Source organism: Eucalyptus grandis, chromosome 1 (genome assembly GCF_016545825.1).
Source record: "Eucalyptus grandis isolate ANBG69807.140 chromosome 1, ASM1654582v1, whole genome shotgun sequence".
NCBI lineage: Eukaryota > Viridiplantae > Streptophyta > Magnoliopsida > Myrtales > Myrtaceae > Eucalyptus > Eucalyptus grandis.
In genome coordinates, this window is record NC_052612.1 from 50,168,573 (window position 1) to 50,184,822 (window position 16,250).

The following is a 16,250-nucleotide window of genomic DNA, read 5'->3' on the forward strand; positions in this document are numbered from 1 at the left end:
GACTATACGATTTTGTGAGTACGCAAGCTCCGCTTTCGTTGCCTTCACAATTTTCTCACACCTGATCATTGTTTGTGCATTGGCGGTGGGTGCTCAAACATTGGTGATGGTGACTGGTCGACTCAAGGAATAATAAAAATGCAAATATCAACAATTACTGTTGCTCAACTGTGAGTAAAGTCCACCATCCTATTCTTGTCTTGATTGAGGTGACCAAGAGCGGTCTTTTCTTACTTTTTTTATTATTATTATTTTTGGTCAGTTTTGACTCGGATTAAATAGTGTCTAGTTAAGGCCTCAACCATAGTTAGGTTACTGAGCATTTTTGTGCTTAAATTGACTGCTCTTCGCTCCCTTACTTCATCCTCGTTTGCATTCAAATCTTGCCTTCTTCGTCTCTTGTAGTCCTCGCTCCATTTCCCTCTTCCTTCTCATTGGCACAACCGTTCTTCTTCCTCCTCATCGTCTTCAGCATCTGCTACTCTCTCTCTCTCTCTCTCCCTCCCCCCTCCTTCCCTCCCTTTTAGTTCGCTCTTTCTTTTTCTCTGGCAAAAATTTGAAAAAAAAAAATGTCATTTGATTCTGTCGTTGCCGTTGCATGGGATGTCTTGAAGCCACTAGGTGTTCCCATCAAGCTTCAATTCGAATATGTCATGCGCTCCAAGAGATATGCCGACAATCTTCGGAAGGAAGTCGAGAAGCTGAAGTACGAGGCCGACAGGGTCCGAGATGCCAAGGAAGTGGCTGAAAACAATCTTCTGAGTATCCACGTATGGGTCCCTGAGTTTCTGGCAAGTGCTGAGAAGGCCTTGACGGAGGCGGGAGACCTGTTGAGCTACTTTGAAACGGCAAGCAAGACTTGCTGTTATGGGACATTTCCCGACCCCATTTGTCGCCATACGTTCAGCAGGACGGCCAAGCTCCAGACCGATTACATTAAGAATCTCGTTCGGGATTACAGTGACAGGGAGGTCTCCTTGAGAGGTTCTGCACCGGGGAACGACCGTGCTCCGACTCCGGATTCTTCTGCCTTGATGTCGATGGAGCTTCAGGGCGGTGGCATTGGCAAATCCAGAGAACCGATCATACGGGAGATCATGGCCGCTCTTGCCGATAACAGCAATAGCGTGGTTGGGGTTCACGGGATGGGCGGGGTCGGCAAGTCTACCCTTGTGGAGGAAGCCAAAAGGAAACTAAGCGAAGAGAATTTGTTCGATTGGGTCACTATGGCCAATGTGTCGGAAAATCCAGATATCATTAGGATTCAAGGAGAGATTGCGCATGCTTTGAACCTAGACATTAAGAATGAAGCAAATGTCAACGTGCGAGCGGAGCTTCTGCGCACCAGGTTGGAAAAGGAGGGGAAGGCAAAAAAGAGAGTGCTCATAATATTAGACAACCTGTGGGAGCGGCTCGACTTGAAATCAGTTGGCATTCCTTGCGGACTCGACAACAAAGTCAGAGGATGCAAGTTATTGCTAACGTCCAGACGTCAGGATGTTTTGCGAAGGGAAATGGGCTGCGATAGGGACTTCCACCTCGATGGGCTGCAGGAGGTAGAGGCAAAAGAATTATTTCAGAGGATGGTGGGAGACAAAGTTCATGATAGCGAGTTCAAACCCTTCGTGGATGAAGCACTCCACAAATGTGCAGGTTTGCCTTTCCTAATTATCGCAATAGCGAAATTTTTTAAAAATGCTAATTTATCTGAATGGAAGGATGCTTTACACCCAATTGAGATGGCGGCAAACAAAGGAATCGGTGTGGTGATAAATTCTACGTTGCAATTGAGTTATGATCATTTCAAAGGTGAGGAAGGCAATGAGCTGAAGTTATTATTACGACTCTGTGCTGTTTATGATGTCTCCGAGCCCTCTCTTGAAAACTTGATGAGATACGGCATGGGTTTAGGGTTATTTGGAGAAGGTAGCAGCATTGAATTTGCTAGAAATAGGCTGAGCTCATTGATACATACTCTTCAAGCCTCCTCCCTTTTGTTACACAAGGGAGAAGATGGCTTTGGGATACATGATTTAGTTCGTGGATTTGTTACCTCGATTGCTTCAAGAGATGACCCTTTTCTTGTGTTGAAAGATAATGATAAGTCGGTAGCAAAATTGCAGAGGGACAAGCTCAAAAGTTGTACAGCTGTATGCTTTCCCTATGTTGACATGAAGGAGCTTCCCAAAGAATTAGATTGTCCTGAATTGCAAATCTTCTTATTGTTTACAAACAAAGAATCTCTTGAGGTCCCAGATTCATTATTTGGCTCTATGAAAAAACTCATGGTTTTAAACATTACTGGGATATGTCTCACTTGTCTGCCTTCGTCATTTCAATTTTTGGAGAAGTTACACACTTTGTGCCTTGAGGGTTGTTTGTTAGAGGATATAGCCATTCTTGGTGAACTAAAGAGGTTACAAATTCTCAGCTTTGTAAACTCCGAAATTCAGCGATTGCCGAAAGAAATTGGGCAACTAGTAGAGCTAAGGTTGTTAGACTTGAATTATTGTTCAAAACTTTATATAATTGATCCCGGTGTGCTTGAAAGCTTGATCAAATTGGAGGAGTTGTACATGGAGCGTAGCTTTGATCAATGGAATGCTGTGGACCAAACTCCACCAACTAATGCTAGTCTGATTGAGTTAAATCACATGGAGAATCTTTGCACTTTGGACCTATCCATTCCTGACCCAAGTATGCTTCCGGGGGATCTGAACATCCAGAAATTAAATAAGTATAAAATCCAAATAGGTCATTTTGATATTTGGCGTCTCAGGCTCTGGTCAAGGGAGTACAAAGCATCAAGGACATTGATCCTCCAGTTGAATCCACCTAGCGATATTTTTAAAAAGAATGCATACGAACTACTTTAGATAGAATTGACGCTTTGTTGTTGGACGGATTGTGTGGAAATGAGCAAAGTATTTGCTCGTTATCCCAAGAAGGTTTTCCAAAATTAAAGCATCTGCAAGTCCAGAATAGTCCCTCTATCCATTACATCCTCCGATATAATTTCCTTATTGCTTTTAAGGCGTTGGAGTTGTTAATTCTCAAGAATCTTATCAACTTGGAGAAGATATGCCAAAGCCATATCTCCTCCAAGTCCTTTAGTACATTGAAAGTATTACAAGTCGAAAGTTGTGACAATATGAAAGTATTGTTTCCTCCTTTAGTGGTGAGAGGACTTCCAAAGCTAGAGGAGATCAAAGTTGTCAGTTGCAAGTTAATGCACGGGATTTTAGAAGCAGATGATTGTGGCAAAGTGGAGTTGCACAATTTGCGTGTATTGATATTGTGTGACTTGCCAGATATCAAGAACTTTCTCAATGCTGGGTCGGCTCATTCAAGTAGTACATTAGATGACAAAGCTAGCACTCAAATTGCATTCTTCAATGGGCAACAGGTAACTATTTATTAACTTTTCTTTTCTTTGCTAATTAGATGCAACATGGATTATGATGCTTATTTGATTTGTTGTTTTCAGTATATCTTCTTCCTATCTACCTTCTCCGTTCACGCCTTCTTTGTAATTAGATAAAGCAATCTTCCGTTTCTCTTAATTGGGTAGATATCCAAATAACTATATGAAATCCATGTAAATTTAGTTTGTGATATGTTCTGAGTTCCTTACATGCTGCAAGTATATTCATGGGGTTTCATAAATAAAAAACGAATGGAATTTTGGCATTAAATTAATTCTATAAGTAAAGTAATTTCTAATCTTTCACAGTGGATTCCATCGAATTTAGTTATCTAACTTTGTTATTATCCACCAAATGTATAATATAGGTGACTCTTTTATAATCAATACAAAGAATGGGAACGAGGATGGTGTTTTTAAATAAAGGCAGCTATGTTAATCTAATTGATGTACGAACTTTGTGCATTTTGTTTAAATAAGCATTAGTCATTGCGTAAGCCCCCAAATTATAACAATACAGAATTTTGTGCATGTTCATCCATGCATACAGCATAGACAGATGTATTTGGACGTACTTTACAAATTTGTAGTTGACATCCCGTTAAATTGGTCATTGATGGAGAGATTTACCAACATTAAAGAGAAGTTTTAAACCAGATAAACAATTGCCCAGTTAAGGATAGCACACGGCAATTTAGCCCCGCAAAAATTGCCGGTTATTTTTTCGACCAGACAAAATTACCTTTTTATCATGGCGCAACTATCATGAATTGGATTGTGGGGGGGCCCAAGATTCCGGCAACATGTTAGTTTTGCCGGAGAAACGGTCGGTAAAGTAAAGAGTAGTGGACATTTAAATTGTGGGTCACACATGACTCATCTTCTTCCCATGCGTTGAGCTTCCATGGGGAGGGCTCGCTTTCAAAGATAAAGGAACTAGATCGGGGAAATTTTGCAAAGAGCCATGGCAGCCTTTTTTTTTTTTTTTTTTTTTTTTTTGTCGTTGTAGTCTTGTCGGGAATGACAATTTTCCAATGAACGAAACACAAAAAAGTTAAGCTCATTGTATGGATGGGAGCGATGGGTGATGGTAAGGTAGATGAGAGATTGCGAGCAACTTTGCAAATGAAGGATTTTCTAGAGTTATAGCAATGGACTTTTAGAAAAGACTAATTAATCTTTACAAAAGAAGAACATAAAATAAAGTTTTCAATTGTAATAAGGGACAATTGGATCTTTTAACCTAAAATGATATGGTTTCAAACATGTAGGCTGTGGATTTAGACTCACCCTTAGAGAAATTATGACAACAAGGACGAATAATTAGGATGGTTTATATGAGCTTACCTTATAGGAGTAACTTACCTTGAAAGTGCTTCATTTTTCTCTATGGGTAACTAATTTTCGTTGTCATTAGTAAATTGAATGAGTGCTAATTGTTTTTTTTTGGTAAAGGTAAGATTCATGAGTGCTAATTGTTGATGACTATAATTTTCCTTAATTGTTAGGAAACTGCAAACAAAATCTAATCGGTCCATCCCTTGTTGTATATAATTGGTAAAGTTCATCGGTTGTCTTTTAGGGTCGTATAATCCCTTTTTGCATTGTAAATAAGCTTTTTTTTTTTTTTAATTATCATAAATCCTAAAGGCTGTAAATTGTCTTGCTTGGTAAAGTTCATTGGTTGTCTTTTAGGGTCGTATAATCCCTTTTTGCATTGTAAATAAGCGTTTTTTTTTAATTATCATAAATCCTAAAGGCTGTAAATTGTCTTGCTTGTAAATTTCCTTTAGTGACTATTTGTAATAACCTACTATAGCTTGTAACAAGATGATATATATAGAAGGCCCAATTACGCCGAGACTAATGGGACATAAGCTGCATATATCTTCATCTAATAGATATAATTTGACAATTAGATAGATATTGGAAGGATTGTCATTAGTAAGCTGAATGAGTGATATTTCTTGATGATTGCAATTCCTAATCTTGCTAGTAAGTGCAAAGAAAGTATAATCGGTACATTCCTTGTTATATTGTAAATAAATGGTAAAGGTCATTAGTTGTCTTTTGAGGTCGTAAATTAGCATTTTTTTCTCATAAATTTTTGTACATGCAAAAATTATCCTAAAGGTTGTGCATTACCTTGATTGTAAATTTCCTTTAGAAACCATTTATAATACCTGCAATATCACATAAACTTCCCAATTGTCCTTTGTAATTGTAAATGATTTTTTGATGGGTTTGTCCTTCAGATTTCAATCCCATCTTTGGAGTCCTTGACAATGCAAGGACTTCCCAATATGAAAGAGATATGGAGTGATGAATCTCCATTGGAGTTGAGCAATCTCCGATCTCTCAATTTGGTGCGATGCGAATCTCTGTTGAAGGTTATTAGCTCCCAGTTGCTTGTAAAACTACGCAAGTTGCACAATTTATGTATAAGAGATTGCAATTCGGTGCAAGAAATTTTTGACCTTGATGAACCAAGCACTAGTGAAGATCTTCGGGCTCTGTCGAGTTGACCACCTTTAAATTAAATGAATTAGGAAGCTTGAGACACATATGGAACAAGAATCCTTGTGGAATAGTGAGTTTGCATAATTTAAAGAAGTTGGAGGTCGATCACTGTGACAACCTTGGGTTCATGTTTTTCCCATCCACAGTTAAATCTCTCGTACAACTGAGAGATCTAACGGTACAACATTGCAAGAAAATGGAGGCGATCGTTATAGAGGAAGAAGGCTTGGGGTTGGAAGCATTGGAAACTTTGGCATTCCCCATGTTAACCAACTTAACCTTAATTTATTTGAAAAGTTTGAAGTGCTTCTCTCCGAAAGTGTAAGACTAATTTTTCTTTTGATCACTAAAATTTTGCTTGTAGATAGATTCATTCCTATAAAACAAATGGTAATATTCTTTTCATCCAATGAAAAACTGATGATAGGTTCACAAGAAGCTCGGAGTCAAGATAGTGTCAAATCACATTCCGCTGCACTCTTCAATTGAGAGGTACGTGATTAACATTATGTCAAAATATTAAAAATAATGAAAGTATTCAGGAGACAAAACATAGCAAAATCTCACCCCATAGTTAGAAGCATCATGCCAAGATGCCGTTGATAGTCGAGCGTGTGAAATGACAATCACGATGCCATAGATCATAACATTCATAATATGAAAAGTTAATCATTTTGTATAATAAAATTTTGTCATCTTGAAATCCAACTTAGAAAAGAGTCCCAGGCACTATGTAATTGAAAAACTTTTGCATACAAAGTTAATAAATGAGCTCATCACAAAAACAATTAATGATATTCAATTGAAATTGAGGGCAATTAGTTATGGTATATTAAATTCTAGACTACCAGGTAAAAAGTTAACTATTTAGCTACCTCTAGTGATAACATGTAGTAGGAGATCCTTTTGGTATAATCTTTACACCAAATTTGAAGAAAATGACATATCTTCCAAGTTCTAAAAGGGGAGTAGTTACAGATGAAAAATGCTTTGTTATTTGTTTTTATCAGTGAAAGTGATGTTACTCTGAACAAAAAGAAAAAAGAAAGTGATATTACATTGTGATAGATAAATTTTATGGCCTCTATCTACACTTCTACGGGACCGGTCCCGTATCCAACATCAGCCATTGGATTTAAAACAAAAATTTTCCACTTGTTAAATTGGTCATTGATAATAATTTGCTAACATGAAAGAGAATTAGTAAACTAGGGATAAAAAAATTGCCCAATTGAGGAAAGCTCACAGCCATATTTTCTATGGGGAAGACTACTCCAAGTAGAGGGTTTCATTTGACTAGACAAGATTGCTCTTTTATAGTGGCGTGAGCCCAAGGCTCAGGCCATACGTGAGCTTGCTTTCAAATATTATTATTATTATTATTATTATTATTTTGTCGTAGTCTTTGGAACTTTTAACTTTCTAGGATTCTAAATCTTCATAAAAGAGTTACTCTTGCCTTAGTACTTTTTTTTTGTGTGTAAAACCTAGATTTTCGAAGATCGGGTTTATAATGAAATGCTTCTTAAAAATGTAATAACTCTCCTCTGACATTACAAAGGGGTGGTAGCATACAAAAGTAGAAGTCTAGGGTTGGCTAGTTGTGGATGACAATAGACTAATGAACGAAACACAAAAGTTAAACTTGTTGTATTGGTGGGAGCGAGGGGTGATGGCGAGATAGATGGGAGATTGAGAGCAACTTGGCAGATGAAAGCTTTCCTAGAATTGTAACAATGAATTTTTGGAAAGACTAGTTATTCTTTACAACAAAAAGTAAATAAAGCTTTCCATTGTCATGGGACCATGGGTCTCTTCACCTTTCAGACATGTTGATTAAGGAAATTATGACAACAAGGTTAAGTAATTAGGATAGGCTACTAACGCGTCTGAATTGAAAGGAATACCCAAGGTAATTTACAAAGGATAGGAAAAAGGAAGTCCAAATAATCTCAAGTTATTTACTATTTTTTAAGGAAATTTGGGTTCTCAACCGGTGGCAATGACTAGTGACCACTCAGTTATTGCGATATCCCAACTGCTGACGTGTCTAATTTCATGTTGTTTTGCGAGGAAAATGGTCCCTTTTGCCTAAACATTTCAGAGAAATTGGAGACATTTGAGAAGGAAAAGACAATAAAATGTCCGTTTTGTTGGATTTTATCAAGGAAGCAGGCAATAGTAGTGTGTGAAAATTCCTCTTGACCTAAATGGATGAAGAATCACGTTCAGCTATCAACTCCGTGTCCATAAGTCATATTCATATACCATTGTTCGCCCAAGGTTTAATTTTTTATTTGGGCTTGTAACTAGATGATTTATAGAAGGCCTGACCACGCTGAGACTAATGGGATGTAAGCTGTACATATCTCCATCTAATTAATATAATTTGACAATTAAAAAAATATTTCATGCATAAATTAATTGCTATTAGTAACCAAAATGAGTGCGAATTCTTGATGATTGCAATTCCTGGTATTGCTTGTAAAATGCAAACAAATATCAATCGTAATAGCGTCCCTTTTTATATCGTAAATAAAAGGTAAAGTTCATTAGTTGTCTTTTAAGGTCATAAATTAGCTTTTGTTCATCATAGCTTTTCATACGTGCAAAAAGTATCCTAAAGGTTGTACATTATCTTGCTTATAAATTTCTTCGGCAACCATTTAGAATACCTACTATATCACGTAAATTTACTGACTGTCCTTTGTAATTGTAAATGCTATGTTGATGGATTTGTCCATTACATTTCAACCCCATCTTTGTAGTCCTTGACCATGGAAGGACTTTCCAATCCAAAAGAAATATGTTATCAAACTAATTGTATGAAATCCTTGCAAATTTAATTTGTGATAGCTTTTGAGTTATCTCAATTTACGTGTTGCATGTATATTTATATTAATAGGGTTTTATCAAAACAAAATGAAGGGAATTTTGCCATTAAAGTAATTCCATAAGTAAAGTAATTTATAATCTTTTGAAATGTGTTCCATTGAATTTAGTTATCAAAATTTGTTATTATCCACAAAATGTATAGCATAGGTGACTCTCTTGAAAAACAATACAAAGAATGGGAAGGGTGACTGAATTTTCAAATAAAAGCAGCTATGCTAATCTAATTAATGCTTGCCTTTTGTGTATCACGTTTAAGTAAGCACTTAATCATTGCATAAGCCCCATAATTGTAAGAGTACAGAATTTTGTGCATCGTTCTTTTTTGTTTAAAGTAAAAGTAGGCTTTGGCAATTATATGATTTTCATTATGTCGCAACAAACTCGTCACTGCAAATTCAGAATTCTTGTTCTTGGAGTTCCAAAGTGATGTTCACCATTTCTTTACTCCACACAGCAGAATTTGAAATCCCATGGTAAAAGAAATTACTTTTGTGTAGCTCCATGTCCCACGTCGAGTAAAGAATGTCTCGCTAAATAATTCATGAGTAAGATTCACCTTAAAGATCATCTTATTTGGTGATCACCGTTGGATACTCCTTTGGGGATAAAAGCCGTCCATATATGGACCATGCTCATCCCTAATTCCTATTGATAATTTGTGTTGCTATGCCTCTCGAAACATCGCCGTCAGAAGGAGGGTCAAGAGTTTTCGTGAAGCATAAGCCAAGACGTACCTAAATGTCGTATATAGTGCTCAGAGCGTCCTTTTGTTTTTCATAACTATAGCGTTCAGACCTCATTGAATTAGCCTGACCAACAGAGCCCCCCGTAGAGGTTCCCCACCTGAGCCGAGGAAGACGGGTGCATCGAGCTCACCCTACTTTCTGGCCGCACCCGATCCCCCTCTCCCCCTGGCACTTGTGTATATTTACAAATTCAAGATTTAAATTAATCACTAATTCCATGAGCAAATTTTGCAGATTGCCTTTCAAAGATTGGAGAAATTAGAAATCAATGGCTTGGATAGTCTCGAGTTTATATTTTTCCCATCCATGGTTAAATCTCTCACACAACTGAAAGAATTGACTATATCGTATTGCAAGAAGATGGAGGTGATCATTATGGAGGAAGAAGGGTTGGAAATGGAAACATCAGAAATTTTGACATTCCCGATGTTAATCAATTTATGCTTACAACAATTGAAAAGTTTGACGTGCTTTTCTCGTGGAAAGTGTAAGATAATTTTTTGCTTTGATCACTAAAGATCGTCTTGTAGATATATTCATCTGTGCAATACAAATGGTAATATTTTCTTTATCCAATGAAATACCGATTACAGGTGCACGAGAAGGTCGAAGTCAGGATCGCGTCAGGTCACGCGCCAGTGCACTCTTCAATCATGAGGTACGTGATTAACCTTATGTCAAAATATTAAATATAGTGGTGACAAGCATAGCCAAGATAAAAACTAAGTTTTAATGTATGTTTGATATCCTGTTAAATTGGTTATTGATAGTGTTTTACTAACATTAAAGAGAGAAGTCAGTAAACTGAGGACAAGCAATTGCCTAGTTAAGAAAAGCACACAACTCTTTTGCCCAACAAAAGTCGATGCGGCTATTTCGTTGACTAGTGTATTTTCATAATTGTGGTAAGCACTAAGTTGATGGTAGGGCCCAACACTCTTGCAATATGTTAATTTCCCCATCAGTAGAGGGTCCTGGACATGTTTGTTGCGGGTCCCGCAAGGCAATGTGCGTGAGCCTTTACGTCTTCGCTTTTTCTTAATCGCCGAGTCTTTGGGGCTTTTAACTTTGGCCATTGTTCTCATTGGACACTAGCCATGGATATCGGTTGAACTTTTTTTGGGCCAAAATTTGAGGTGGAAAGTGTTGTCAAGTTTGCTTCATTATACAGAGAGAGATAAGTAAGGCTCCACTTGCTAATACATTTCTGATGGAGAAATTCTTCGGACGGAATAAAATTGGCTCACTCATCAAATTAAGCTTAGCATTGTAAGTATTTTAGCAAAGGAAAGACTCGAGATTAGAAAGGATGCTAGTATGGAGATTTTTTTATTCCATTTTTATGATTTTTTTTTCCTTTTGTGCAACTTAACTAATTCCCCTTTCCCCCTGGCGCTCGTGTATATTTACGAATTCCAAATTTAAATTAATCACTAATTCCATGAGCAAATTTCGCAGGTTGCCTTTCGAGAGATTGGAGAAATTAAAAATCAATGGCTTGGATAGTCTCGAGTTTATATTTTCCCATCCATGGTTAAATCTCTCACACAACCGAAAACACGACTATATCGTATTGCAACAAGATGGAGGCGATCATTATGGAGGAAGAAGGGTTGGGAATGGAAACAGTAGAAATTTTGACATTCCCGATGTTAACCGATTTATGCTTAGAACAATTGAAAAGTTTGACGTGCTTTTCTCGTGGAAAGTGTAAGAATATTTTTGCTTTGATCATTAAAGATTGTCTTGTAGATATATTCATCTGTGCAATACAATTGGTAATATTCTCTTGAAATACCAATTACGGGTGCACGAGAAGGTCGAAGTTAGGATCGCGTCAAGTCATGCGCCAAAGTGCACTCTTCAATCATGAGGTACGTGATTAACCTTATGTCAAAATATTAAATATGGTGGTGACATGCATAGCCAAGATAAAAAATAAGTTTTAATGTATGTTTGATATACTTTTAAATTGGTTATTGATAGTATTTTACTAACATTAAAGAGAGAAGTCAGTAAACTGAGGACGCACACAACTCTTTTGTCCAACAAAAGTCGAGGCGGCTATTTCGTTGACTAGTGTATTTTCATAATTGCGGTAAGCACTAAGTTGATGGTAGGGCCCAAGACTCCTGCAATATGTTAATTTCCCCATCAGTAGAGGGTCTTGGACATGTTTGTCATGGGTCCCACAAGGTAGTGTGTGTGAGCCTTTACGTCTTCGCTTTTTCTTAATCGCCGAGTCTTTTGGGCTTTTAACTTTTGCCATTGTTCTCATTGGACACTGACCATGGATATCAGTCGAAGTTTTTATGGGCCAAAATTTGAGGTGGAAAGTGTTGTCAAGTTTGCTTTGTCGTACGGAGAGAGATAAGTAAGGCTCCACTTGCTAATACATTTATGATGGAGAAATTCTTCGGACGGAATAAAATTGGCTCACTCATCAAATTAAGCTTAGCGTTGTAAGTTTTTTAGCGAAGGAAAGACTCGAAATTAGAAACGATGCTAGTATGGAGATTTTTTTATTCCATTTTTTATGATTTTTTTCCTTTTGTGCAACTTAACTAATCCCCCTCTTCCCCTGGCACTCGTGTATATTTACGAATTCCAAATTTAAATTAATCACTAATTCCATGAGCAAATTTCGCAGGTTGCCTTTCGGAGATTGGAGAAATTAAAAATCAATGGCTTAGATAGTCTCGAGTTTATATTTTTCCCATCCATGGTTAAATCTCTCACACAACTGAAAACATTGACTATATCGTATTGCAAGAAGATTTGAGTTCGTGATTGCGTTCTTTGTGCCGTAACTCAATGTAAAATGGTCTGCTATCTTTTGTGTGCACGAGTATTAAAGTGTGGCAAGCACCGTAGGGTAATCCAATTTGTCACACCGCATTACATGATTATTGGAATGCAATATACTCGGCCTTAAACATCGGTCAGCTGAAATAAAAGCATCAATCAATCTCTCCCTATTTATCTCAGTAACAAACTCTAGGATTTTGAGAGCTTGAAAAATTTGTAAAATTCTTTTTATGGCCATAACTCAATGTAACCACATTCACTTTTCAATTTTGTCAATATGACAGGTGCAATTTCCTTGCCTTGAGTTCCTCGAGAAACTCTCTTGTGTAAACATTTACAGAAAGTGGAGGCTCAAAATTATAAGAGCATTGAAAATCTGTTTCCATATTGGGTGGCTACAAGTCTAAACCAACTTGACAAACTTCAAGTAGAGTCCTGTGTGATTGAAGAAATAGTCGCGAGTGGGGATGACACTTCATACTCCAATATTGCTCAAGTTCTTTTCTCAAAACTGACCTCTCTGGTGTTACATGATATGTCACGACTCAATAGCTTCTGTCCTAACTTGCCTACTTTGAACTGGCCACTCTTGGAGGAATTGCGAGTGACTCATTGTGATAAAGTGAACATATTGTCTTTTGCAACATCCATGAGCAAGTGGACTCAGAGAAACGATCAACAAAACCTTTTAGACCAAGAGGCACATTTTTCTTTTGAGAGGGTATGATTACCATTGCTCTTCCTCAATTTCTATTTTGTTCTTCAACGCACCCACTAATCTCATATCCCCTGCATAATCATGTCACGTCATAATACTATGAAAAACATTATCTTCCTTACCCATCAATTTGTCGACTGCATAAGATAGTTCTGATATCTCAAGTATACTTTGTGGACACACATAAGATATTTCATTACATAGAATTACAAAAATAATTACAGATTTTTGTTGACAACACAATTTGATCATAATCTAATCTAATCTAATGGTGCTTCTTGGGGAAGTCAATGACATTTGGCACAAGATCCTCTTGACACATGTTGCACATTTGAACTTTTCTTCTCTATTTATTATCTACAAACTATAAAATAATAAACTAGAACATTTTTCTTTTTTAAAAAAATAACATTCTTTTATTCATTATATTATACTTTATCCTTCAATTCACTCATCACATTTCATGTCCACTAAGCACGTCACATTATAGCACTAAAATCCCGAAACCCTTATCTATAAGTTTGCGGATGAAGGAAGATGTCCCTTTATCTTAAGCACACTTTTAAGTTTGTGGACACTATACGTTTTAAGAACATTATGGGTGCATCCCATTACATAAATTCCAAAGATGATAAACTTTGTCGACAAGATAAGATATTTCTAATCAGATGAATTTGGTGAGCTGGAGGGCTCTTGAATTTAGATTCACTCTACCAACATAACCAGACCAACCTCCACTTGAGACTTTTAAAAGCTTGAGACTTGTTTGCAAGGATCATTAGATTTGATTAAATGTCCTTCCATGTGAATTATAGGAACTAGCTTTACCTTTTACAACACATGAATTATTGTCAAACCTTTGTTGAATTTACTTCTCTCTTCATGTTGGTAATTTTACAGGACTTCCCCAAGTTAGAGAGACTTTCATTAGATGATAAAAATATTCAGATTATACCGGATGGAAAATTTACCGATGACTACAGCCAGTTGTGCATTTCTTTGAGCGGCTCGATGCAACCTTCCTTGGTGTAATAGCAGTTGGGCCGACAACCTTCGCTGGGTTTTGAAATTTTTACCCGGAAAGGACTTCTATCACTCCATTGCCCGATTTTCCTTTGGAGCGTTGTGCCATCTTATTTGGAAATACAGGAATGAGATCCTTTTTAGGAACCTTACATTCACGGTCCTAGTCTTGAAGAATCACCTCATTAAAGTGGTCAAGGATAAGGCTTGACTTTTACAAATGTGTAGGACAATCCAAGAAACAGAAGAATTCAATGTAGCTGGGGGATTGACCCTTGCATCTTTCATTCATCCTCGGTGGTTCCTTAGGAGTCCTATTGCGGAGTGTTTGCTATATGGGATTCTTCTCTTCCTCTGGTTGCATCCTGCCTTGTTCTTGGTTGCCGTTTTGGGCTCTAACGTTTTTGTGTTGGGTTTTGGGCTTGGGTTGCCATTGTTTGGCTAGCCGGTCGCCTTCTTCTGTTTTGGTTCTTTAGGAGGTGCCCGTCTTTGTGCTATTTGTGCCTTCTAGCTTTTGCCTTGTTGGCTTTTCTTTTATTTCGGCACCCTTCCACTCATTATGCTTTGTTCGTATTGAGTGTAAGTCGGTGCCGTTGCTTGTACATATTGGCTTAGTTTAATACAATTACCGTTCACCAAAAAAAAAAAAAAAATTACTGATGACATCTTTGGCAAGCCAAAATTATTAACATTGGCATGCTTTCATGATGAAAAGGCTATCTTTCCTCCCATATTCTTCCTAAAGAGATTTCAGAATCTAAAAAGCCTTGAGGTCTTTTGTAGTTCCTTTGAAGATATATTACCTAACGAAGGGTTTGTCCACGAGGGAAGAAATTCTATGCTTGAAAATTTGAGAGAACTTAAGTTAAGCAAATTACATAGCCTAAAGCGTGTGTGGAGAGAAGACTATTTAGTGATGAAAATTCTTCAAAGTATTGAAACATTTGAAGTTTGGGATTGTCCTCATTTAACAACATTATTTCCAGCAAAGACATCCTTTCATAATTTAACGAAGTTAGTGGTGAAGAATTCTTCTGGATTGGTACATCTAGCAATAGCTTCAGAGATCACAAATTTGGTGCATCTCATTGAGATGACTATAATAGGATGTGAAAGAATGAAAGAAGTAGTGGCAAATGATGGAAATGAAGAAGGAAAAATGACTTTCTCTTGAGAAGCTAAGAATATTGAGACTCCAACATCTGCCAAGCCTATTATGCTTCTCCTCCATCACAAGTTGTAGTTTCAGGTTTCCATCCTTGTTTAAGATTGAAGTGGAAGAGTGCTAAAAAATGGAGATCTTTTCTAAAGGTACGCTAAGCACATCAGAATTAAAATATGTGAAATTGTTCAGTTACACGTGGTCATGGAATTGGGAGGGTGATCTCAATAAAACCATACAAAAGTTATTAGCATAAACAAGATACATGTGGCCATGGAACCGGCAGCCACGTGTGTGCTAATTCCTCCACTTTAGCCCTGTCGAGAAATTTCTGTACTCCTCTTTCGTTTCTTCCTTCAGTCAGGCAACAGTGATACGTCTGAAACGTTAATCCAAAAAGAAAGGATTTTTCTCACGAGAAGGTGCTTTTTGGAGACGAGCTGAACAGTGTGCACTTATCCTGAGTTGGTTTTCTATGGTCCCACCACCCAAGTCCTCTCATTGCTCTTAAATCGGCCAACAACTTTCAAACGGGGCATCTCTTTTTGAAGGCAGTGATGAGGCCGGCTTATATTGATGATCGCATGGTAAGACCTCAGCTTTTCAACTCAAACTAGCAAGTCTGAAAATTAAATATATGAAGGCTGTTTACAATGTCTAAAACCAAGGAGTACTAGTTAGACATGCCGGATCTAAAAACTGTGTGAAGCACGTGTCTAATCAGTGGGAAGCAAGCTTCCCATAGGGGCTTTCAGCGATAGTCCAGTAACCTGGCACCTAGCTTGGATGCATTTCTTATTTTAATGTGCTAGTGCCCACATGCCTTGTCTCCCAATTGGAGAGAGGGTTTTTCTTCCCTCTCCTTGAGAATACCCGAATTTTATGTCCTAGAATTCAAACGAAGTACTTTTAGGACATACTCAGGTCCACATATCTTTGCTTATACTCTAGTGT

The 16,250-nt window shown here is 37.4% G+C and overlaps 1 protein-coding gene across 1 annotated transcript; it reads left to right on the forward strand.

Annotated features, from left to right (window-relative positions):
- The first annotated feature begins 380 nt into the window (after positions 1 to 380).
- On the forward strand, positions 381 to 6,256 carry LOC120291581 (putative disease resistance protein At5g05400). Its single transcript, XM_039309233.1, has 3 exons — positions 381 to 1,653; positions 3,177 to 3,406; positions 5,680 to 6,256. The coding sequence occupies exons 1-3, from the start codon at positions 570 to 572 to the stop codon at positions 5,947 to 5,949; spliced, it is 1,584 nt and encodes a 527-aa protein (XP_039165167.1). The 5' UTR covers positions 381 to 569; the 3' UTR covers positions 5,950 to 6,256.
- Positions 6,257 to 16,250: the final 9,994 nt, after the last annotated feature.